The sequence below is a fragment of the Propithecus coquereli genome, unplaced genomic scaffold, assembly GCF_000956105.1.
Source record: "Propithecus coquereli isolate 6110/MARCELLA unplaced genomic scaffold, Pcoq_1.0 Scaffold142, whole genome shotgun sequence".
In the NCBI taxonomy this organism is placed as follows: domain Eukaryota; kingdom Metazoa; phylum Chordata; class Mammalia; order Primates; family Indriidae; genus Propithecus; species Propithecus coquereli.
Genome location: NW_012138525.1, coordinates 812,935 through 836,228, shown reverse-complemented (window position 1 = coordinate 836,228; position 23,294 = coordinate 812,935). Strand labels below are relative to the sequence as shown.

At 59.7% G+C, this 23,294-nt stretch overlaps 1 protein-coding gene across 1 annotated transcript in view; it reads right to left on the bottom strand.

The window, feature by feature from the left end:
• Positions 1-16,573: 16,573 nt before the first annotated feature.
• Positions 16,574-23,294, bottom strand: part of GBGT1 (globoside alpha-1,3-N-acetylgalactosaminyltransferase 1) — an 8,617-nt gene continuing 1,896 nt past the window's right edge. Inside the window, exons 4-7 of the mRNA XM_012639815.1 lie at positions 19,584-19,634; positions 19,466-19,504; positions 18,736-18,870; positions 16,574-17,843 (exon numbers count right to left, since the gene is read on the bottom strand). Of these exons, the coding sequence (XP_012495269.1) occupies positions 17,159-17,843; positions 18,736-18,870; positions 19,466-19,504; positions 19,584-19,634 (910 nt within the window). The 3' untranslated portion in view covers positions 16,574-17,158. The remainder of the gene's footprint in view (positions 17,844-18,735; positions 18,871-19,465; positions 19,505-19,583; positions 19,635-23,294) is intronic.

Genomic DNA, 23,294 nt, shown 5'->3' with positions numbered 1-23,294 from the left:
GGGTGAGGCAGGCTGCAGGAGTCGGGAGGGATGGAGGAGGGAGGGATCCCTGGGGTGCTTGGGCCATCCCCAGTCTTGGCCTCTCACCCCTGCATTAGCAACCGCCTGGCCATGTGACTGTGGGCATCGCTTGGTGCGGTTCGGCTGCCGCTGCAGGTTTAGCAGGGAGGTCTCCAGATGAAACGGGGGATGTGGGGAGGGCCTTCCCTGAGCCTTGGTTTCCTTGTCTGCCAGTTGACTTCTCCACCCAGCCCCGTGGGATGAGTGGACAGGAAAAGTGTTTCCTACAGTGTGAACACTGTGGGGTGGGCGTTTAACCTTCCCAGGGGTGGCGGGGCTGCCCTGTTAGGTGTGTTTGTGTGTTAATGCCTTTGATTGGACGAGCGTCTTGTGCAGGGCGTCACACTGCAAGGCATGCTTCCTGTGCTGTTGCCGGACACCTCCACCCCAACGCAGCTTCCCAGGCCTGTTACCCCCCACATCCCCTCACCCCCAGCTCAGCCTCCAGCGCAGGTAGGTCAGCCTGGCCTCAGGGCCCAATCCTGGGGCTATTCCTTTCCAAGCTAGGCAGGACTGCCCGGGCGCAGCAGGCACTGAGCTCCCTGGGAAGGGCCCTGAGGGACTGAGTCACGGTCAGAAGGCAGGAGCAAGGCCAGCTGACGCTCAGAAATGTGGGAGCCCCCAGGAGGCAGGGCCAGCGGGAGGGGAGGAGCGGGGTGCATCCACCCCTCCTCCCACCCACGTGGTCCCTCCCACCCGCCGCCTCTAGTGGGGGAGAGCAGGGCCTTTGTTCCCTGCTGGCCTGGTGTGGCCACATGATGTACCCCACATCACTGTCACTGCCTGGAACGAAGACCAGGGCTCCGGGGGCTGGGCATGACGGCAGTTGGGGAGCTCCACCTGCAACCAATCTCCCCTACCCACCCCACTGCCCACCCTGGCTGCCGCCGGGGCTGGGCCTACTGAGGGCTAGAAACAGCACAACCGTTTGCTATGCACCTACTGTGCATGAGGCTCGCACAGCCCTGACCCCACGCTTCTCTCAGGACACCAGGTCACGTGACCTGCCAACGGTTCCACAGTGCTCTGCCCACCATGCCAGGTGGCCTGGGATAATGCACCTGGCCAGCTATACCCAAGCCCGGACCAGCAAAACTCAACTCGGGCACGTGTGCGAGCGCAGGTGCGAACCCACGCCCCCAGCCCAGATGCAAGCCCTTTGGTGGAGGAACGCGTTCCTGGGGGAGCTTGCTGTGCCCCACTTCTTGGCGGGGGGGCTCTCACCCGTTCTAGGTGGTGGCAGGCCCTGGCTGGGCGTGAGGCCCATTGTTTATAAACAACGAGTGGCTGTCGCTAGGACCTGTGACTCAGAGCTTGAGTGGTGACTCCTCTCCAAGCTGTTTACTCGGCACAACATCCTGTCCAGGAAGCAGATAGGAGAGGCTGTGGCCCGGCTTTTGCTCCTCTTTCCTGCTGCTGACCTGACTCGTGTCCTGCTGGGGGGACAGCCCAGCTGCCCTTCCCATTGTTTCTGGGAACTTGAGGCCCATCATCAAGTCACTCAACACACATTTATGGCCAGGCTGGCTCTGCCAGGTAGGGATGGTGCTGTAGCCGTGCGTGAGGCAGCCAGGCCCTGGAGCCTGGACGAAGGCCCAGGTCTGGGTCCGTGGTGCGTCTGTGCCTGGCCTTCCCTCCCTCCCTGGCTCTGACTAGAAGATTCCCAGGGACTGGGGCCCTGTGAACACCCTACAGCCCAAAGGCAATGCTTGCGCACATTTAGAAGCTAGGGAGGCAGGACAGCTCCTAATGCCCCTTCATCCCCCAGGGCCCGGTCTGGCCCTACCTTCGGCACCCCTCAGCGGGCACAAAGCACTTTCCCATGCAGCACCTGCCAGACAGATGAAGCTACAGTTATTATCTTTGTTGCAAAACAGAAAATCAAAGCTCAGGGAGGGCAAACTTGCCTGAGGTTACACAGCATGTCAGTGCCAAGGCCAGGTGTACGCCCGGGCCTACCTGACCCACAGGGCTGCTTGCTTTCCTCTGCTCTGTGCCAGGTTAATGATCACAAGCAGATTTGTTCCTGGCAGCACAGGCAGACTCGAGGCTGCCAGGTCCCCGTCACCGGGGTGTGTAGTCTGTCCCCTGAATGAGACCCAGGCTGGTGATTCTGACTCGCATTTCCCTGATCGTTGCTGTCCCCGATCTGGTGCCTAAACTGGAGTCAACAACCCCCCGATATTTCCACTACGCACTGATGTGCCAGCGTGGGTATCACTTCATCAGCATGATGGGAGAGGCAGGTTTCGCAGGTGGGCTTGGGGACAGAAGTGTGGAGATGGCACAAAACTCACGAAAGCCACCCAGCAGAGCAGGGCTTCCAATCCTGTCTGGCTTTGGGGCTGCTGCTCCCAGCTGTTCCTTCCTGAACACTCCCAGCCTGTCACAAAACCAATGGTGATTTTATCACTGTGGTGCCCTTCTAAGGCCAGGGCAAGTACCTCAGTGGCCCCGGGTTTACAGGAGGGCCACTGGGGGGTAGGCAGAGACTCAGAGTGAGGCTTGTTTCCCTGCTCTAGGTTGGGGAGACCCAGGGTCCCCTAGGAAAGGCAGAGCCGCAGGATGTCCCTGCTGTGGTGGGTGGAAGGTGGGCTGGGGTTGGGAGAGAAAGGCGAAGAGGGCTGAGCTTATTTTGGCAGATGAGGCTTGGCCCCCCCTCCCCCCACCAGGCAGCACGGTAACTCGGCGGGCTGATTCACCCACAGCAGGGCTCCCCTGCACTGGCTGCCTGCCCGCCGGCCCCTTTCACCAGCCCACTGAGTCATGCAGGTTGCCAAGAAGCTGAGGATCCAAGAATCAGGCCCCGCCCAGCCGGGGCTGCTGGCGCTGAGCCCAGCAGGATCCAGCACGGCCCGGGGCAGGCGGTTCCCCTCCCACCGCAGCAGGAGATGGCTCCTCCCCCACCCCGCCTGCCCCCCGGTCCCGCTCCACCAGGAGCCCAACATCCAACTGCAGGATCAGAGCCGCAGCTGCGGGCTTAGGGCAGAAGGAGTCTGGGGCCAAAGCCCGCCTGCGGCTTTCTGGCGGGTGAAGCTGGGTGAAGCCGGGCAGGCTCCTTTCCCTTGCTGAGCCTGGGTCTTGGCTCATAAACGGAGCCGATCTCTGCCGCAGAAAGACCGCGTGGAAAAGTGAAATACTGGTGGGAAGAACTGGCGCAAGCCACATGTTCAAAAATGGTACCTCAAGGTAGACTACGACGCTCTGTGGAGAAGAACCAGCGGTTCTCGGTTTTAATTCAGGGCTGGCTGATAGTTCTGTAAAATACAACCGAAACGTCGCGGCAATGTCAAATGGCCACAGAGGTTTCTGAACACGGTGGATTCTCTAACTAAGCAGGCGAGGATCAGTGACAGAATTTGCAGCCTGTCCTGTCTGCAGGCCACACAGGGCCCCAGGACACAAGCACAGCCAGCCCACACAAATTCACTGAGCACTTACTAGGTGCCCGGTGCTGTTCAGGTACCCGAGATACACGGGGACAAAACAGACAGAAAACCACCTCTGCTCTTGGGGCTTAATAAGTAAAATAGTGTTTGAAAGTGAAAATGCCGCAGAAGGAACAAAACAGAGTAAGGGAGTAGGGGGTGTGCTGGGGTCGGAGGCTGCTGCGATTGCAAACAGGCCGGGTGAGCCGAGGGGACAGCCCAGGTAAGCGCTCAAAGGAGGGACCCTGAAACACTCTCCTACTGTGGGATCGTTTCATGCCCCGCCACGGGCTTTACGCTCCAGGGGGGCAGCAGCCACTCTGTCCTGCTTACCCGTCCACACCCAAGTGCCCGGGAGGGTGCCTGCCCCGTTGTGAGTCTTCGCAACTGCTAACGGGTAAGTGGGTGGACGTGCCACTCAGATACGCACACACGTGCACACGAGCGGAAAGAGCGCGGGCATGCTAACCCAGGCGTCCCTTCCCTCTTTGTAAAGCTGGAAGGAGAGAGGAGCTGGACACAAGCTCCTTGGGAGCAGGGACTCTGTTCCCTGATGTATCGGGGCCCAGAACAGCACCAGGCATGCAGTGGGCGCCCCATAAATACCTGCATGAACAAGTGGACTCCATCGTCCAGACTGTTCCTGCAGCTTCTAAGTTTCTGGACTCAAATGTTTAGAGTTCCCTGTGGGAAGATCACCAGGAAAGCTTTCTGGAGGAGGCGGAGAGGCTGGGAGGAGCGGGAGGGATGGCTGTCTCTGCTCACCGGGCTCCCACTAGCACTTTCCAGAGTGGGAGGCTGAGCATGGAGGCGGAGGCAAGCCCAGGCAAGGAAGCGGCAGGAAGGAGGCAGCCAGGCTTTCTGGGAAGCAGGGCCCAGAGGTTCCCAGAAGCCATCCTGCCTGCGGAGGGGGAGGTGGGCGGTCAGGGTGGCTTTGGTTCAACCCAGGGGCCTTTCTCCTTCCTAAATTTCTGGCCCAGGAACAATCTTGGGGACTGGGTCTCTCTCATCAGGTAACGGAGGCTGCTCTGGTGTGGGCAACGAAGTCCCTCTCAAGGCACAGCCAGGCCTGGGGAGGCTGGGGGATGGCGGCTGAGCCCACAGTCAGGCCCCTGTGCCCAGAAGGCCCTGGTCACCCGGTACTCTGGGCCAGGGTAATCAGGACAAACAGGCCCTTGTGATGCGGAAGGCTGCCTGTCGTGCCAGGGACACTGTGTGCTCGGTGCTGCCACCGGCCTGCTGCCTGCCTGAGGAGGCCGAGGGCCTGGGCAGTGGGGCTGCCCTTTCAGAGGGGACCTCCTGAGCGGCCCTGGCCCGGAGAGGGGGCAGGGCTCCAGCTGGCTGTTGGGAGGCGGCGGGGCTGGTACTCACTGCCCTCTTTCCCACAGTCCTTTTCCTGCAAGGAAGTTCTCCCAGACTGGGGAGGGGGGCAGTGTTGGGCAAAATGCCTATGGGACTCCAGGACCCTGGGGCCCAGTGACACTGTCTCGTCTCATCCTCCTGCCACCCGTTGTCCCCGTCAACCCCTGGACTTTGCCCCTTCCTTGGTCTCTCCCTCAGAAACAAGGCTCAAAGGCCTCTCCTCTCTGCCTCCAGCTGCTCACACCTGGGATGCCTGACAAGGGGACAGCAGTGTCCTCGCCCGCCCAGGGACCCTCCAAGAGCTATCCAGGTCTCCATGGCACTGTCAGGCAATAGAGCAACTGGGTGTGCCAGGCACCATGCTGAGCGCTGGGCAGCCACCACAAGCCTGTGCACGGGGCACGGCTATCTACCCAGCAACAGACGAGAAAACCACACCCTGAGGTTGAGAGCTGGACCCTGAACACTCAGGGCTCCTCGTGGTCAAGGCTCGGGCCTGGTGCTTTGAAAAGACAAGATGCAAACATACACATGCATACCTTGTGACAACGTGCTCTCCTCTCCCACGTACCAGTCACATGTCCCCACAGGCAGCAACATGCATCCCTTCACATATGTGCTCACTTAGCCAAATTCAGGCTTGTCACACCCACTGGCACAGAAGGTCACCCAAAGGCAGAGAGATGCTCCCAAGACACACAAACACAAGAATGCATGCACACACAATACCACATCACAGGACAGCAGACACAGCTCCGCCCCTGCAGGCCCAAGGCCCGGGATGTATGCCCTGCACCCTACATCTGCCAGACAACAACGGCCACCCAGCGCCGCAGACCCAGCGAGCACACTCCCTCAGGGCCAGCGTGCCTGGTCCTGGCAGGGCGGTGAGGAGGGGAGGAGGTGGCACGTGCTCCGGGCAGGGATTTCCTGGCCCCAGCGGCTGGGAAGGAAACTCCACTTGGAATCTTGAAGAATGGCAAGCGTCCGCTGCCAGGGGCCAGGGGGCCAGGGAGACGGTGCTGCCAGCTCAGCCTTCCACACTGGCACTACCTGCCTGCCCCCAGCCCCAGCACCCCGCCGTCGAGGGCCTGGAAACTGGCCTAAGGGAGGAAGGGGGTCCAGGTGGGATCCCTATATGGCCTGGGCAATTTACTCAACTTCTCTGGGCCCGAATTTCCCCATCTGGAAAAACTTGTGGATTTGACTCAGGGCCTGCAAGTGTCTTTGCCCGCCCCCCACCCCTGCCTGCAGCCCAGGTCCCCAAGGGCAGTCATGGCGGGTGGGCTATCCAGCTGTCTGCCTTCCATAGAGGAAAACCGACACTGCCCGCCAGCTTCGGAGGGCCTGCTGTGTGGTGCCGGAGACTTTAGACACACAGAGACACACCTCTACGTCCCTAAGACCACACATGAGGCCAGGGAGGCACAGAGGAGCACAGAGGAGCTAAGGAACCTTCCAGCCTGGACCCCCACCTGGCCCCCAGGCTTCTTTCTCCCCCTTGACCTCCAGGCAGGCAGCCCTGACCTCAGCGTTGCTGTTCCTGGTGATCATCATGGCAGATGATCAAGCTAATCAGGTCTGCAATCAGCTCATCTCATGGTCCTGGGACAGACGATCAGGGCTGGGTCCTCTCCCTCCAGCCACAGCCCAGCAGCAGCAGGGTGGGACCAAGAATCGCTTTGAACGACTCTTTTCAGGTGGTGGCAGCCCCAAGCGCTTTAAATACCCTCCCAGTTTCGAATTGACATTCACAGGGTGTCTGTCCCACCTTCTGGAACAGACACCTGGGGTCCAGATGAAGTCCCAAGAGGGATGGCGTGGGAGAGGTGGGGAAGCTCCTGGACTCAGGGCCACCCATTAGCCAAGGGTCCTTTCTCTCAGCTGGACAGGCCCAGCCCCCTCCACCAGCGCCTGGTACCCAAAGGTCAGATGGGCACACCTGGTATCGCAGGCGGTGTTCAGAGAAGAGGCCTTATGCCCTCCCCAGGGGAACTGATTCCGGATCCCCACCCAGAAAGAAGCCAGGGTGCCCTCCAGCCAGGGGTGGACCCTGGTCCCCTCCAATCCTGCCTGGGAGGGCTGAGCCGCCTGATTTGGTCAATTATGCACCCACCCGGCAGGGAGAAGAGGCCACAGTGGTGCAGAAGGTGGGGGTGCAGGCAGGGGCAGGCTTTGCTGAGCACCTTTGTTCTGCTTTTCTTCATCTAGTCTGGCGGTGTCCAGCGTGAACTCAGGCAGCTGCTGCACGGCCCGTGCCCGTCTGTGCCCCTCACCCCTGCACCAGCACCACCCCCCGCCCTTGCTCCTCGCTGGCCCCCACCCAGATCCACTGGGTTTGTGGGGCAGAGTCCCGGGGGGGATCCACTGGAACTACTTCGCTGCCCTGCAAATTGAACCCGGTGCCTGGCACAGGGCAGGCGGTGCCGCGAGAGCCTCTCCCAGCTCTGGGGGTGGGCACACCCTTTCCCCATGTGGCAAGGTGGGGCAAGGGAGGCTGGAGGGGAGTGAGGTTATGGTTCAAGGTCACAGAGCAAATGACTGTGGTCAGACTAGAATCCTGGCTCCCTAGGGGCACAGGGAAACCCACGGGGGTGGTCACCAATAGTCCCACCACTCACTGCCATCCCCAGAGAGAACACCTGAGGGCAGCCAGGCCTCACACCCTTCCCTCCCCAAAGCCCAACCTGTGGGGCAGTCTAGCCCGCACCTGCCCTCCCTCCTCCATCCTTCTGTGTGACCCTTTCCTGGGTCACCTTGCTCCCTCCAGGCTGGACATCCCTGCTCTGTGTCCTCGACACAGCTGGGGTGCAGTGGGGGCACCCACAAACTAAAGCAGCCCTGAAGGAAGCCCAGAAGGCAGGATTTCCTTACATCCTCACAGCAGCTGGAGGAGGCAGCTGGCTCAGAGGGGTTTTGTGCACATTCTAGGACACCCAGTAATAAGCACGGAGCTGAATTCAAACCCAGGTGTCCTGCTCCAGAGCCAGTGCACTTACCTGACGCCACTTGTCTCACCTGAAGTCGGGAGACGGATGCAGGTGGTTGGAGGGGCTGGGCAGCGGCTGGCCTGTTCCTGGCCCCCTTACCCTCCTGTCCCAAGACCCCAGGAGGGGACATAATTCACAGGGCAATGTTTATGCATTGAATAGTGAACACACAGGCAGAGGGGTAGATGGGTCACAGATGGGGAAACTGAGGTCAGCTAAGGTCACACAGCTAGTGGGTATCAAAGTTGGTTCTGAACCACAGTCCTGCGGCAGCGGCTCTACCCACCCCAGCCACACCTTGGTCCAGGCCCAGGGAGCCCATGGCTGCAGGGGGGAGGGGGGCAGAGCACAGGGCCCCATGCCTGCCCCCCACCCCACTGGGCCCCACGCCCATGCCTTCAACCCTACGTCTTCTGACATTCTGCCACTGTGAACTCCCGCTCAGGTAGCCAGGAAGTGGCCTCTGTTGCTAGGGGACTGGCCTGATGCCAGGTGGCTGGCAGGGTGGGGCGATGGAGGGGGAGTGGACTGGGGCTTCCCTCAGGAAGGATCCAGGGGGGTGGGGGCTGCTGGGTCCTGTCTCGGGGTGGGGGTGGACCCACATGAGGAGAACCGGGGCAAGGACAGCAGCTCGGGCCCATTGCTCGCCCTGCGCCGATAAGGGCCTTGGACTCAGGCTCTGCATTTTCTCAGGGTTCTTGGTTTTTGAGCCTCAGAGTTTTCTCTCAGGGCGAGGGGTGGGTGGGTGCCCTTGTGGGTGACAGGGGTGAGCCACTGGAAAGCCCCAGCCCTGAGCCTTCCTGCAGGCGAGTATTTTGGGGGCCTGCAGTTGCCAAGCAACCCCTCTGGGTTGCCATGGAAACTCTCCCTTCTTCTGGGCTTGTCATTTTTAGGGGGATGCCACAATGCTTCCCATGCCCTTTCCTCTCCACCTGCTCACCCTGGCTTGGCTGACCTGGGAGGGGCATGGACCCCCAACCCCCACGGGGGCCCACCCACTTCTTCCCTGATAGAAGACTGAGGCCCAAAAACCAAGAACCCCCCTAAAACACAGAGACCAGAGTCCAAGGCCTTCATTAGAGTGGGGAGACACAGCAGGGGCTCATTAGCTGTGTTTATGTCTCCTTCCTACCGTTAACCACCACCTGGGCCTCAAGCCCCGCCCAGCCCCATCCAGCCCAGCCCTGACAGTCAAAGAAGGAATTTGGTCCCAGCCCTGGGGCCTGGCCCCTCCCAGGCTTGTTGTGCACACAGGGATGTGTGCCTGTTAGATTTATTACTCTGTAGCTGTGAGAGTCCCTTCCCCTTCCAGTGCCTCAGTTTCCCCACCCAGAAGTGGGGATGGTGGTGGTATCTATCTCCCAGAGTGTTGGGCAGATATAATGGGACAGTGACACACAAGGCCAGGCACATAGAGGGGGCTTCAGGCTGGCTGTCATCACCAGGCACTCCAGCACAGGACAGAGGCTTGGCAGTGGCCCAGCAGCGACTCTGCGGAATGCGGCCTGAGGCTGTGTGGCTGACCACGCTGCTGAGGGCAGAGCGGCCACTGAATCCAGGTCCCCAGGCTCCCAGTCTGAGCCTTCTCCATGAGGCCAGCTGCACACCCCACACCCTTGCTCCTGCTCCTCCCTACGGTCCTGACTCCTCAGACAGGAGCCAGGGTGCTCCGACGGGCCGGGTGCCCAGCGCAGGCCGGGTGTACCGAGGCCCTGGATGGACATCTGCTCTGTGACTTCATCGATGAACCGGCTGTTGGGGACCAAGGCCTCAGGGGCGGTCCTGGCAGCTCAGTGGCCAAGGTGGTGGAAAAGGCCTTGTGGGATTCAGAAGTGTGGGGCGGGGGGAGGAGACAGAGTGAGGAATGGCTTCCACTCCCTCTTGCTTCCGTGGTGGGGAACCAGGACTCCTGCTCCTCAGCCCCACGCTGCCCCACCCCCCCTTGCATATGACAGGAGCATCTAAGGGACTGTGCTGGGCCCGCCAGGTGCGGCAAGGCTGGCTTGGGCGGCACTGCTCCCCCTCCGGGCAGGGTCTCTTTGGGGAAAGGACCCCTAAAGTCACGACCTGCACGGCCAGCCCACCCGTGCCCACGCTGCCTTCTGTGCGCCCCAGACCTGGGCCACCCTGCGGTAACAGGAGAGCTGTTTGGAAGCCACAGGTGTAATCTAGCTGCAGTGGCCCAGACAGGGCGGAGGAGGGCCGGCTCAGCTTGCAGGTGAGGAACGAAACCAAATGCACAGTCCTGGCCCCCCTACCACTCACCCCTGCCTTCCTCTCTGTTTGTTCCCCCGACACCCGCTCTGCAATACTCGGTCTTCCTCATTGGCCATCTGTCACCTCCTCGACGAGCCCCCCAACCTCCAATGCAAAGTCGTCACCCAGTCACCACCCCTCGGTCCCGCCTAGTTTGAGTTCCTTCAGTGCGTGTCACCTATGAAATGAGTGTGCCATGGCCTGTTTACAGTTCTGTGTCATCTTGAAACTAGAATGCCAGACCTTTGTCTCACGGGCGCAGCGCAGTGCTAGGGAGCGCGGGCGGGCACAGCGCCACCTGCTGGTGTTGCTGCCACACTGTGCCCGGCCAGGGAGCAGGCTCCACTCAGCCCCCACCCCCAGCTAGCGGCTGAGATCCTGCCACACACCCCCGGAACCCCCAACTGCTCCCCCAGACCCCGAGGACACTTGGGTACCTAGCCTTTGGGAGGCAAATCATTCCCAATATTCCTCTTATGGGGTGAACTGTGTCCCCCGCCAAAAGACTCCCAGCACCTGTGAATGAGACCTTATTTGGAAACAGGGTCTTTGCAGAGGTGATAAACATGAGGTCATCCTGGATTAGGGTGGCCCCTAATCTAATGGCTGGTGTTCTTAAATAGCAGGGAAAATGAACCACGATACACAGAGGCGGCCATGTGAAGACGACGGCAGAGTTCGGAGTGATGTGTCCATAAGACAAGCTAAGGGTTGCCAGAACCACCAGAAGTTGGTCTCGAACTCCTGGCCTCAAGCAGTCCTCCTGCCTCAGCCTCCCAAAGTGCTAGGATTATGGGCATGAGCCACTGCACCTGGCCAACCACCAGAAGTTGGAAGAAGCAAGGAAAGATCTTCTCCTAGAGCCTTCAGAGAGAGCATGGGCTCTGTTGACAACTTGATTTTGGACTTCTGGCCTCTAGAACTGAGAGTCACCCAGTTTGGGGTACTTAGTTACAGCAGCCTTAGGACACTTGTATGATCGATACTGGCTTGACCATCCCCCGCTTCACCATCATCACACCTCCCCTCCTCCAACCGCCCTGAGCACAGGACGCCTCCTGCCGGAATCCCCCAGAATCCCCCTCTGCGCCTACCCACTCCCCAGATGAACACCGCCCCTTCCCCTGACAACTTTCTCGGCTGTCAATATTGCCTCCTCTGGCATGGCCTGGGCCCAGGAAAGTGCACCAACCGCGTGAATGGACACATCCCCCCTTTGCTACTTTGCCATATTCGGACATTCGTAAAAATCAAGGGACAGCAGTGCTGGGGGTTAAAGGAAGTGGGGAGGGTGATGGCAGGTCGGGGAGCAAGGCAGGAGCAAGGCAGGAGCTTCCAGGTGTTCACAGCCACCCTGTGAGCTGGGATGGCCAACCTCTGGGTCCCCACACTCCCCTGATGAGGCTCAGAGAGTTAAAGTCATTTGGGTCATCTAGCTGCTCCCCCTACCCAGGTCTGCGACCCTGGACTAGTCAGTGTCCCCCCTGCCCCCGTCGCCCCTCATGCACAGTGGGGAGCATGCTAGCTCCTCCTTCCTAGGGACACCCTCACGTGCACGTGAGATAGCGTCTGTAAGACCTGTTCACTAACGCACCGACTTAGAGATGGGAGTTACGAGAAGGGGCGAGACGTGGCATGGAATCCAGTCAAAACAGGCCTGGGCTCTGGGGCTGAGATTGGGGAAAACCACTTCCCCTCTTGGCCTCACGTTGTCTGCAGCATGGGAGGGGGGTTGAAAATGAAGCAAAAATCATCAGGTATCGGCCCCTCTGGCATACGCCTTCAGACGGCTTCCTGCTGTGTTTAGAATCAGACCCAGGTGCCTCTCCCAGGTGGGCTGGACTGAGTGACTGGCTTCCCACCAACACAGTACAGCAAGTGCCAGCCTCACAACCAACGGTGACTTGTGTCGTGCTTGTTTGTTGTGTCCCCCCCCGCCCACATCCCTCGCTCTGGGGAAGCAAGTTCTGAGCTGCCGCACGGAGCCCCACATGGCACAGAGCCAGCAGAGGGCCCGCGGACAGTCACAGACGAACTCAGGCCCTCAGTGGAAACGGAACCCTGCCCCTCCGGTGCGAGTGACTGGGACATGGGTCCTGCCCAGTCCCGCCTCAGCCCAGCCACAGTCCCCGCTGCCCCAGAGACCTGGGGGAAGAGGCCCTGGCTGGGCCGGGTCATGGGAACTGTAGACAGTCCCTGTCTGTTGGATGCTGAGTGTTGGGAGATGCTGCCACACAGCCATGGTGACCAGCACGGTCCCCAGGCCCTGGGGTCTGCTTGCTCCACCCCCAGCTCTCTCCAGCCACACTGACCTCCCTTCTAACCTCCTCTCTGTCTCTGCCACCCTGAGCTTTCCCCTGGCACACGGTCCCCAGACTAGTGCAGGGCTGGCCTTCCCTTGTCCTCTGGTCACAGCATCTCAGGGCGACCTCTCAGACTCTGCCAAGGGACCCCAGCCCCCTCCCAGCTCCTGGCTTTATTTTCACAGCAGCCCTTGCTCTTTCTTACAGGTGTTTGCTCTGTGCTTTGTCCACTTCCCCCCAGCCCGTGGTCCCAGGAGGGCGGGGCCCGCGGGGTCATCTCTAGAGCCCCGCCCAGAACTAGCACAGAAGCCCCCAGGGCGTGTGCGGACACATGTGCTGAACGGGAAGACGAGAGGACGTCGGAGCCCTCCCCACCGCAGAACAGCCCACGCTGTGCAGACGGACGCTAGCAAGGGGAGGCGCTCGCCAGGTGGAGGCAGGGGACCCCACAGCGACCCTGGGGCTCTCCCCTGGCTCCAGCTGCTCCACGGAGCACAGCGGGCACTGCCGCCCCTGGTGGCCAGAGCTAGCACTGCAGCCCCAGACAGGAAACAGAAAACAAAACACACACCTTTGTTTGGGTGTTGTCAAGGTAGCAGCTCTCCGGGGGCCCAGGGGGGAAAAGGAGCAGGACCTGCAGGCTCCAGGGGTGATTCAAGAAACCTCAGAAGCCTCCCTTGCTCCCCTTTTTCCCTCTGATGGCCTTGGGGTGTCCAGTTCACCCATCAGGACTCCTCACCCCAACCAGGGCAATGACTGCCGCCCCACTTCCCATGAGGACCCCGAGGCTACAACAAGGACAGTCTTGTCCCTGGACCCCAGAGGAGTGTTTCAGTGCTCTGCCAGGCTCTGCACCACCCCAGGTCCCCAGTCCCCCAAACCCCAGGCTGCTCCCTGCTCAGAAGGAACTCCAGGGAGGAGAAAGTCTTTTCCAGGGACCTCAGTGGGCAGCGAGTCATCGATGGAGAACCAAGGCCAACACACACATCCATGAGCCTGGGGGCCCCTTGGGGTCACCAAGGCCAAGCGCCCCAATTTGCAGAGGAGGAAACTGAGGCCTTCTCTCCTTCAGCCCCCTCTGTGCTAAGGAGGGAAGCTCATCCTAGTTCCAGGTGCCCACAGTGCTGGACGCAGGACCCCCGCCCTGTCCTCCCGAGGCTGCCCTGAGGATGGCCCCGGCCCAGGCAGACCCTGGGAACCTTGGGGCTCCCCTGCCCAGCAGCCTGGCATGTCTCTCCCTCCCAGCAGTGGACCCCAGGCACGTTGCTAGGAGACTGGATGCCCCCGCCGTGTTGGAGCTGTCTCCAGCCTCTCTCTTCTTCCCCCTTGTCGCCTTCCCACTGTCCAGTCCTCCTCTGATAGCTGGGAAGCGTGTGGTTTATGTGTGCCTGTGCGTGCGTGGGGATGTCCAAGGAGCCCCCCCGTGAGAGATGGTGGGCAGGGGTCCTCACGATTGAGCTCTGGCCTAGGAGGCCGGAACCTTCCCTTCTCCTCTGGACTCTGCCCACCTCGTGTGTCCCGGGCCAGTCCTTGCCTCGCTCCTGGCCTCAGTTTCCCTACTGTACCAGGAGGGGTCGGACACGGAACTGCGTAAGCGAGCGCTGAGCGTGGACGCGGCGCAGGGCGCCCTCCCCGCTGGGTGCGGTGTGGGCGGGGGCGTGCAGTCCTCCCTCCACCCCCAACGGCGGGAGGGCGCCCGGGGCCGGGCGGGGCACTCACCTGGCAATCTACCATCATCCTCAGCCTTGGCAGCGCATCGCCAGCCCCAGGGCGGGGCCCGGGGCTCGCAGTGGCCGCTCGCCTCGGCCCGCGCGCGGCGCAGGGGGGCGCCCGGCTGCGGGGCTCATGGCGCGGCCTCCGGTCCCCGCCGGGCCCGGGGCTCCGCGGCCCGCGCCGCCGCCGCCCGCGCGGCTCCCATTGTCTGTGCCGCGCCGCCGGCCGCTCGGGCCCGCCGCTCGGTTCCGCCCCGGCTCCCGGGGCTCGGGCCGGGGGGCGGGGACAGCCGCGACCCCGCCCCAGCCCGCCCGCAGGTGTGAGGGGCGGGCCCGCCACGCGAGCTCGGGGGCGCGCTCGAGCCTCCCTCCCGGACGCGGGCGGACCCCACGGGCCTGCAGTTCACGGCCCGGCGCGCACACGGGGCCTGCGCGGGACCGCGAGCAGCGCGTGCACGTGACCCGTCTCGCCGCGATCACGCGCAAAGTGCTCCGCGCGGCCGATCTCACGTGTTCCTCCGCCTCAGCCTCCTCTGCGCTCCCCACCCGCCTAGGACCTACGTAGGGCCACCCTCACTCCAGCTAGGTGGGGGCTGCTGGGCCGCGAGGGCGTGAAAAGCCTGGAGACGTGGGCGTCACCAAATATATACCGTCGCCCTGTCGCCTAGGTACTCCCATGCCACCTGCAGGACTTGGGTGGATGGCTGGGGTCAGGGAACATGAGGCGACAGCAGACAGGAGCCTGGGTAGGGAGGTCAGATTGCCCCTCCCCTCGTCCTCCCCAGCCCCCTCCTTGTCTTCCACAAGCTCCAGCCTGTCCCTGGCTGCAGCCCTGGCTGGTGCAGGAGGGCGGCAGGGAGCTGAGCCGGTGTTGGGCAGTCACTGTTATTAGGGAGCCCCTGCCCTCAGGGATTTTGCCCCATTTTATGCCTGAGCAGAGACACCACGCCCCAGGCCACAGGGCTCCACGTGACCAGGCCCCCCCACCGTGGGTGGGTCCCCAGCATGACTGCTCTTCCCGTCACACATCCTGGCACTGGTGGTCAGAGGCCTCCTCCTGTCTTGGGGCCTCCCCAGCTTGGCGACCCTGAGTCCAGCACTTTAGGTGCCTTGATCTCCCTGCTGGAACAATCCTGCTGTGACCCCTTCTCTCCTTGCGTGACCTTCAGAGCCCCATGTGATCTGGTCCAGATGTCCTCCTTAGTGCACACCTCACACCCCAACTCCAGCCTCCTGGAGCTGTCCTTACCTGCACCCCGCCAAGCCCTTGCCCCTCAGAGCCCCCTGCAACAGTGCCCCTCCCCAGACTCGCCTTCAGGGCTGGGCTCAGAGGCCACCTCCTCAGGGTTCCTGCACAAAGCACAGTTTTGGGGTCAAAAGCAGCTTTTGTGACCTGGGTGCAAACCCACAGCTGGGCCATGTCACAGGCAAACTCATGTGATGACATGTCAGAGCCTCAGTGCCCTCAGCTGAAAATGGGTCAGCAACAGCAACCCCGCGAGGGCGTACTGGGGAGAAGGCCGGGAGAAACCTCTTCTGCCAGGCTGAGGCTGCCCAGGCCTCGCTTCCTCGGTCTGCACATCAGGGGCCTGTCTGCTCTAAATGGAAGCTTCCTGAAGGCATGGCTGGCTCTTCAGTACAGAACCCTCCTCCCCCAGGTGCAGACCCAGACAGCCGTGGGCAGGTGCTCCCTCCTGGAGACACAGAGGCCATGGGCCCTTTCTTGCCCCTCTACCCAGGAAGCACCTGCAGCACCTGCAGTCCTCTCCAGCCCAGTCTGTCTCCTCAAACTGGTCACATTCTTGGCATCTGTCCCTGCTCACTGGCCAAATCACAGGTTGCAGGAAGAGTGGACTCGGGGCCAGCCCTAGCTTTGCTAGGGGTGGCCAGGTGGGTGTCTACCCATTCTGGTGCACCCACAGAGTACACTCCAACCTACCATGTGTCCATTCCTTCCATGGAAAAGACGCTGTTGCCTCCAGGGGAGTGGGCACCCCTGCGTGGCCAGGCAGACAGAACCCCCATGGGCCTCCGAGTCCCTCTGGGTCCAGGCTGGAGAAGCTACCCTTGCAGGCCCTCTAATCCTGGCCCGCACCACGGCCTCAGAGCCCTACGCCCACAAGAGGCCTTGCACGGCTGGGGCGACCCCGGATATGGGGAGGCCGACAGACGCATCCCTTGTGTGCTTGGGGCGTAAGCACCACAGGGCTCCCCAGGCCCCGCTTCCCTCTACTCAGGCGGGGGTGCGGCAGATCTGTCAGCACACCCCCACTTCACCCAGGCTCCCTGCAGGATCGGAATGAACCCTGTCTGCTACAGCGGCCAGCTTTAGCCCGGATTTTCTAGAGTGACTGCGCACCCCCATCCCGGTGGGTTGTTTGAAATCCAGTCTGCCTGTATCCCCAGTGCCAGCAGAAGACACTCAGATGTGCTGGTAACAAAACCCTGGTTAGGGCCTGACACGCCACCTTTATTCAAAAACTGCTCCAAACCCTCTTACAAAGGAGGCGGCTCGTCCTGGAGAGCATGGCTCACCTTGGTGTGCAGGGAACCAGAGGAGTCTGGACCAGCTCATTTCAAAGGCTGGCTCAGGGGTCCTGAGTGAGGAACACTGGGGGATAGCACAGTACCTGAGCCCCTGCAGCCAGAGAAAAGGGGCCTGGGGTGCCTACACACCAGGTGTTACAAGTGCAACTTTAAGGGCACTAGGCAACAAAAGGGCGTGCACCACTTTGGATGGGCTGCGACTGCAGAGCCCACCCCGCGAAGGCATGCTGGCAGGATGCGCAAGGCCTGCCCGGGCCTGCCCTGGGAACCTCCAGTCTCCCCTCCTGTCTGTTTTTATGCCACATCACTGTGATTTCCTTGTGCATGCGCCGCCCTTTACAGTGTACAGTGGCCTTTCCACACCCATTTTCCGTCGGGTCCACCTGACAGACTGAGTGGGTAGGACAGGGCCTGTCTGCGAGGAAGGCTTGGCAGACTGAAGCACTGAGAAAGTGGCCGCAGGGCTGCGGGTCCCCGTCCCCGGTAGCCTGGCTCCACTGTCAGCTCCTCAGCCAGCTGGTGTCCTTGTCCAGGGTAGACAAGCGGATCAGCTTCAGGCTGGGCGGCTGGGGCTTCCTGTCATCCCACAGGTACTCAGGGGACAGCACCTTGGACGGCTTGTGCGAGATGAAGCGGCGATTCAGGTGGCTCTCCTCCTGCCAGGCTGCCATGATGCCATTGGCCTTGTCCGCCAGGATGGCCATGTGGCAGCCCCTGGTAAACTCGTATACCCTGGCCACCTGCCCTCCGAAGACCGCCCCACCATAATAGAAGTCCCCCTCGCTGTCTGCCACAAAGGCAGTGGAAAGAGGCCTGCGCTCGTAGGGGAACTGCTGGCGGGGTACAGCGTAGTAGCCTGGGTGAATGGCAGCCACCAGGTCCCCCAAGGTCTCAGGGCCCCACGGGTTCCGGAACACCATGTCCACATCGAGGCAGAAGAGGTAGTCCACCTCCCGGTGCGCCCTCCTGGCAATGTGCCGGCTGATGGTCTCCATGCGCCGCACGGAGATTTCCTCCCAGTGGGAGTTTCCCTGGATGGGGATGATGCTGAGGAGCCGGCCGGGGCCCAGCGAGACCCTGGGGATGGCTGCAGGGTCGTGGGTGAAGATGTAGTAGTACACCCGGTAGCCACGCATGAAGAACTTCTCAGCTGACTCCAGGAAGTGTTGGACGAAGCAAGTGTACCTGGTGATAAGAACCCTGTCATCCACCGCTACCCCAGCAGAGCCACTGCCCGGTCCCCACTATGTGCTGGCACCATGCAGGGCATGAGGTCTGGGGTCCACTTCCCAGCTCCCCACCTCAAGAAATCACCCCTGTCTCCTCATCTGTCAAATTCCCAAAATCCCATTGGGATTGCTCTAAGAATGACGCTTACTAGTGATTGTTACATGCGTGAACCGAGCTAACTTGCACGGAGCACTTGCTAGGTGCCAGGCAGCGTTCTAAGGAACTCTTATTATCTTTGATCTTCATAGGCTGCCTGTTAAGTTTGCCCAGTTTATAGCCAGGAACACGGAGGATCAGAGAGGAGAGTAGCCGAGAAGCGGGTAAGTGGCTGCATCAAGGCAAGGCGAGTTGTGCCAGATGCTGGGGCGTGGAGTGGGAAGTGGATGGCACGGGCCTGTCCCCAGGTCATGACTGATTGGATGAGGGTGTCAGTTGACCCCAAGTGGGCAAGTGCTTTAGGCCTTGGGGTCCCTTCATGGTCCTTCTGTCAGGAGTCCCAGGAAGGGGCCCAGAGGGAAGCTGCCAGGTGGCAGCTTCTCAAGGAAAGGCTACGTCGTGGGGTCAGGGAAGAGAGAGGAAAGCAGAGGAGGGGTCTGGGGAAGCAGGGAGGGGCACGGGGGCCTCCTGATAAAGGCTACGGTTCCCTTCCCTGGGCTGCGTCCATTGCCCTTCCATGCCAGGGCCTCCTCCCCCTGGAAGACCCCTCCCACAGTGACACTCTACTGTGTGCTTTCCATCTGCTCAGCACCCGGTGCAGGGCCGCCCTGGTGCCCAGCCAGGGTCCTCTCTCCCCTGGACTGTAAGCTCAGGGAGACCCCCTCTGCCCCCCACCTAGCCCGCTACTCACTTCCCCACGGCGAACACCGTGACCCCAATGGTCAGGTTCAGCGGCTGGTAGATGTGCTGCAGAAGCTCCGGGTTGAAGGTCCCCTCGGACACGATGGGCGCCAGCCAAGGTGTGAGTGTCAGCAGCTCTGTGGGGCTGGCGGCAGGGGGGCTGTGGGCGCTGAGACCCTCCCCTGTGAAAGCCCAGGTCTCATCCCAGCCCTGCCTCTCATGCCACGGGACCCAGGGTGACTTCATCCCCGTCTCTGGGCTTGTTTCCTCATGTGGAAAGTGGGGATAACGGTGGCTACCTCCAGCAGGCCTGGGAGGACCTGGAGCTAACGCACACCGAGTGTCCAGAGGAGCCCAGCACGTTCCGTGTGTGCTGAGTGCCTGATGAGCAAGCACCGTCGCTAAGGACAAGACAGCATCATCCTTAACAACAGACTGAACACCTGCTATGTGCGAGCACGATGCACGTGTCACAGATACCATCTCATCTGGTCCTCCAACCTCCTAGAGGTGGATACTATTATTATTCACCTGTACAGAAAAAGCTCAGAGCAGTTGAGTTACCTGCCCAAGGTCACACAGCCCAGGTCCCTAACTCCAAGCCTGTGTCTTTCCACAGTCCCAGACTACCTGGGCTCCAAGGCCATGCTGACACTGACACCGCCGTCACCCCAACTTAGAAATCAGAGCTCTGTTGGCCCCCTCCCTCACCCGCCTCCAGGTCTCTACATGACACCTACCTGTGTTCCAGCAGGAGCTTGGGCTGAGGGTACTGTGACCTGCAACCCAGAAGGGCCAGTGGTGAGGGGAGGTGGCCCCCACCCCCAGGGCTGCAAAGGGGGAAATGAGTCTCCTTACTGTGCCACTGGCTGGAATGGCTTCTGTCCCTTGTACTGCAGCTTCATGTTGCTGGGGGCAGAGGCAAGAGAGCGCCGTCAGTGCGGGGCCGGGGGCAGAGGTTCTGAGCACTGGAGGAATCAATGCCCCCATGGGCAGGCACCCCCCAACCTTCCCCACGCCCCACCCCGTACAGGAGGGGTCTGTCCAGGTCACTGAGTGAGCAACACGGCTGTCAATCGAACTGAGTGTCGCTTGCTACCAAGGCTGGTTGCGCTGTAGGACTGTGGCAGTGGGTAGAAGGTTTGAGAAGCTGCAAAGGCCCGATGACCCAGGGACCCTGAGGAGTCAATTCACCTGAGTGAGCCCCCCGTGATGGTTAGTTGTGCGCCAGCCGGCGAGGCCGTAGTACCCAGCTTTGTTGCTGGGAAAGGATTCTGTGCATGTGATTAACACCTCTATCAGTTGCTTTATGTAAAGGAGATTATTCTGGATACCCTGGGTGGGCCTGAGCCAGTCAGCGGAAAGGCCTGAGGAACAGAACTGAGGTCTCCCTGAGGGGGAAAAGCAATTCTACCTGTGGACTACAGCACCAGCTCCCGCCTACGAGACCCAGCCTGCCCTGGGCGTTTCAGACTGGCCGGCCCCCCGCAATCACCCAAGCAGACGCCCTGAGCTAAATCTTCTCTGTCTGTGTCCCTGTCTACCACCTGCCATCTCTGACTGGTTCTGCATCTCCAGTGGAACTCGGACTGACACATCCACTGTTCCTCATCTAAAATGGGCGACCACCCTGAACCCCGGGGTTGCAGTGACAATTAAATGAGGTATGTGAGTAAGGGGCTCTGAGCCCACGCCCAGCACGAGGCAAGCCCGCAGTAAGGCTGCGTCCTGGCCGCGTCTCTGCAGGCAGCCTGCGTGGTCAGCGTCCGCTCGCTCCAGCAAAGGTCAAACCACGGGGGGAGGTAAGGAGGGGGCCCTTGAAGCAGGAGGTGGCAGGGCTGCAGGGTCAGACCCCTGGGCTCACCTCTGACTCTGCCTCCAACTGGAAAGACACCCAGGGCCCAACGTTTGACTCCGCGGGCTTTACTTCCCTCATCCATAAACTGGGGACAATAAAACCACTCCAGAGTGTTTCTACAGGGGCTGCAAGGGAGGCCCAGGGAAGGCCCAGCCAGCGCCAGAGGCAGCTCACAAGTGGCCTGAGGTTGACTGTCCCAAGGCAGGAGCTCCCAAGGCTCTGGCCACCTGATGACATAGGTACCGCCAGCTACCCGTGCGCTTCAACGTGTCACATGTGACGGGATGGCTGAGGCCTCTCGAGTTTTCCCACCTTTAGTCTTTGCTACTTTTTATTTGTAGTAAAATATACAAAACATAAGATTGACCATTGTCACCCATTCTTAAGTACACAGTTCGGTGGCATTAAGTATGATACGTCTACACTGTTGTGCAATCATCATCACTCTCTGTGTCCAGAACTTTCTCATCGTCCCAAACGGAAACTGGGTCCCCAATAAACAGTAGCTCACCATTGCCCCTCCCACGGCCCTGGGAACAATTCTTCCACTTCTGCCTCTGTGCGTCTGACTGTTGTGGGCACCGCACTTTAGTGGGACCATGCAGTCTTTGTCCTTTTGCGATTAGTCCCTATTCTTGAATCAACAAAGTTTGAGTGTCGATTCAGCCCTCTGCTCGTTTCTTACAAGCAGGCGTATTTCAGGTCCCTGCTCAGAGAGCCCCGGGAGTCCAGGCAGGTGGTCAGAGGTGAGAAGGGGACACAGCACCGGGATGCTGGCCCCAGCCAGGCTGTGTCCTGCTTCCCTGGCAGGGAGCCTCTTTGCTCCGCAAGCCCAAACACGCTGCAGCTGCACTCAGCAGTCAGACACAAGAATGCAAAGCCACAGAAGAGCCTCAGCCAAAAACAGAAACTTCGCATTTCTAAACCTCTGAAGGTAATGAAAATGAAAGTAAAAGCAAAGTAAGAGAAGAAAGTCAAAGGAAAAGAGGTGAAGATTTGACCATCTAAAACAAAAATTTTCAACTTCAATCTATTAAAAAATAATATCATGGTGGTGTAAAACTCAGTAGAACTGAAAGACAGAAAAACTGCAAAGAAAAAAAGTGTAGCAGATATGCTCGGCCACGAGCAGACCAAAGAGAGAAGCAGCAGAGCAGGCATTTCACAGAGGCGGAAAGTCAATGGGAAGACACGGGAATGAGGGTCTCCCGAATAATCACAGAAATTAAATTTAAACCAGAGATCGCATCTCCCATCTCTTAACTCAGCAAGGCGGGTTCATTTCTGTTCTTTGTAACACCTAGTAGTTCTGGCTCTGGCCCAGGTGCGATACCGGGGCGGTCTCACTGGGCACTGCATAGGCACAGGTGCATGCATGAGTGTCAATGTTTGCTGTGCTGTGGTCCTTCTGGAAAACAACCAGATGAGATGGATCGGAATCTATCTATATCCTCTGGCCGGGGAAGGGGACATATCCGAGTGAAACGATCTTTGAATTGGAAAAGGGGTTATGCCTCTGGGGGACTGGGGATGACCTAAGTACCCAGCAGTTGTTGACAGGAAAGGTGGGGGGCTCAGGGGGCTCAAGAATGATGACCAGCGCCTGGGTGGGATGAGATGCCGGAGCCCATGAATGGTGGGGACACACACGGAAAATAAAGTCCATTCTGGGAAAACTGGATAAAAATTGCAAAAAACAGTATGATCACACCGTTTTCAATAGCAAGCAGCCTTTCTGCTTTTAGAACCACGTAAATGGAGAATCTGTTCAATTAGAAGGAACAGCAAATAAGCAACGCAGCGGCATGCTTCAGAATCTAAGTACTGCTCAGGTGGGACCTGAGAGGGTTTCCTTTTTCTTTCGTCTTTTCCATTTTCCGGCTTCCTAATCTACCATATTCTATATTTAAAATAATAAAACATGCCTCAGAGTTAATTAGCAGCCTGTGATCCAGAGGCTTAACTTTCCTTTCGCTGGCATGAAAAACAAAGACCAAGGGGCCAGATGCCCCTTTGAGACTGTCTCAACTCATTTCTTTACTCTTAACTGTCAAAAAGTCAGACTCATTACGTGAAGAAGTCTTTGGTCACATGTTAAGTTGTTCTTTGTATCCACATTGAACAAAAAATTGAGCAAAAAGGTCAATCCTAAAAGCACTGTTTCCTGAACACCCACCATGTCCCCGGAGCAACACCAGGCCAATTGTAGGTGACGGTGCACCCCATGTTTCCGGTGGCCTGGGAGGGGCACCTCTACCATCCCACTTTACAGATGTAGCAAGGGAGGCTCAGAGCTGTGCAACATGTCCAAGGTCAAACCATGCAGGGGGCTGCAAGGATGCTCCAAGACTGAAACGGAGATTTCACTCCACATTTGTGGCAGCCCTTAAATTACCTAAACCCTATCTCATTTATCAGAACCATGAGCTTGGCTGGGCACGACGGCTCATGCCTATAATCCCAGCACTCCGGGAGGCTGAGACAGGAGGATCTCTTGAGCCCAGGAGTTTGAGGCTGCTGTGAGCTATGATAATGCCACTGCACTCTATCCCAGGCAACAGAGTGAGACCCTGTCTCTAAAAACAAAAGGGAATGAAATAATGTCATCTGCAGAAATGTGGAGGGAACTGAAGACCATTACCCTAAGTGAACTATCTCAGAAATGGAAAACTGAACACCGTATGTTCTCACAAATAAGTGGGAACTACTAC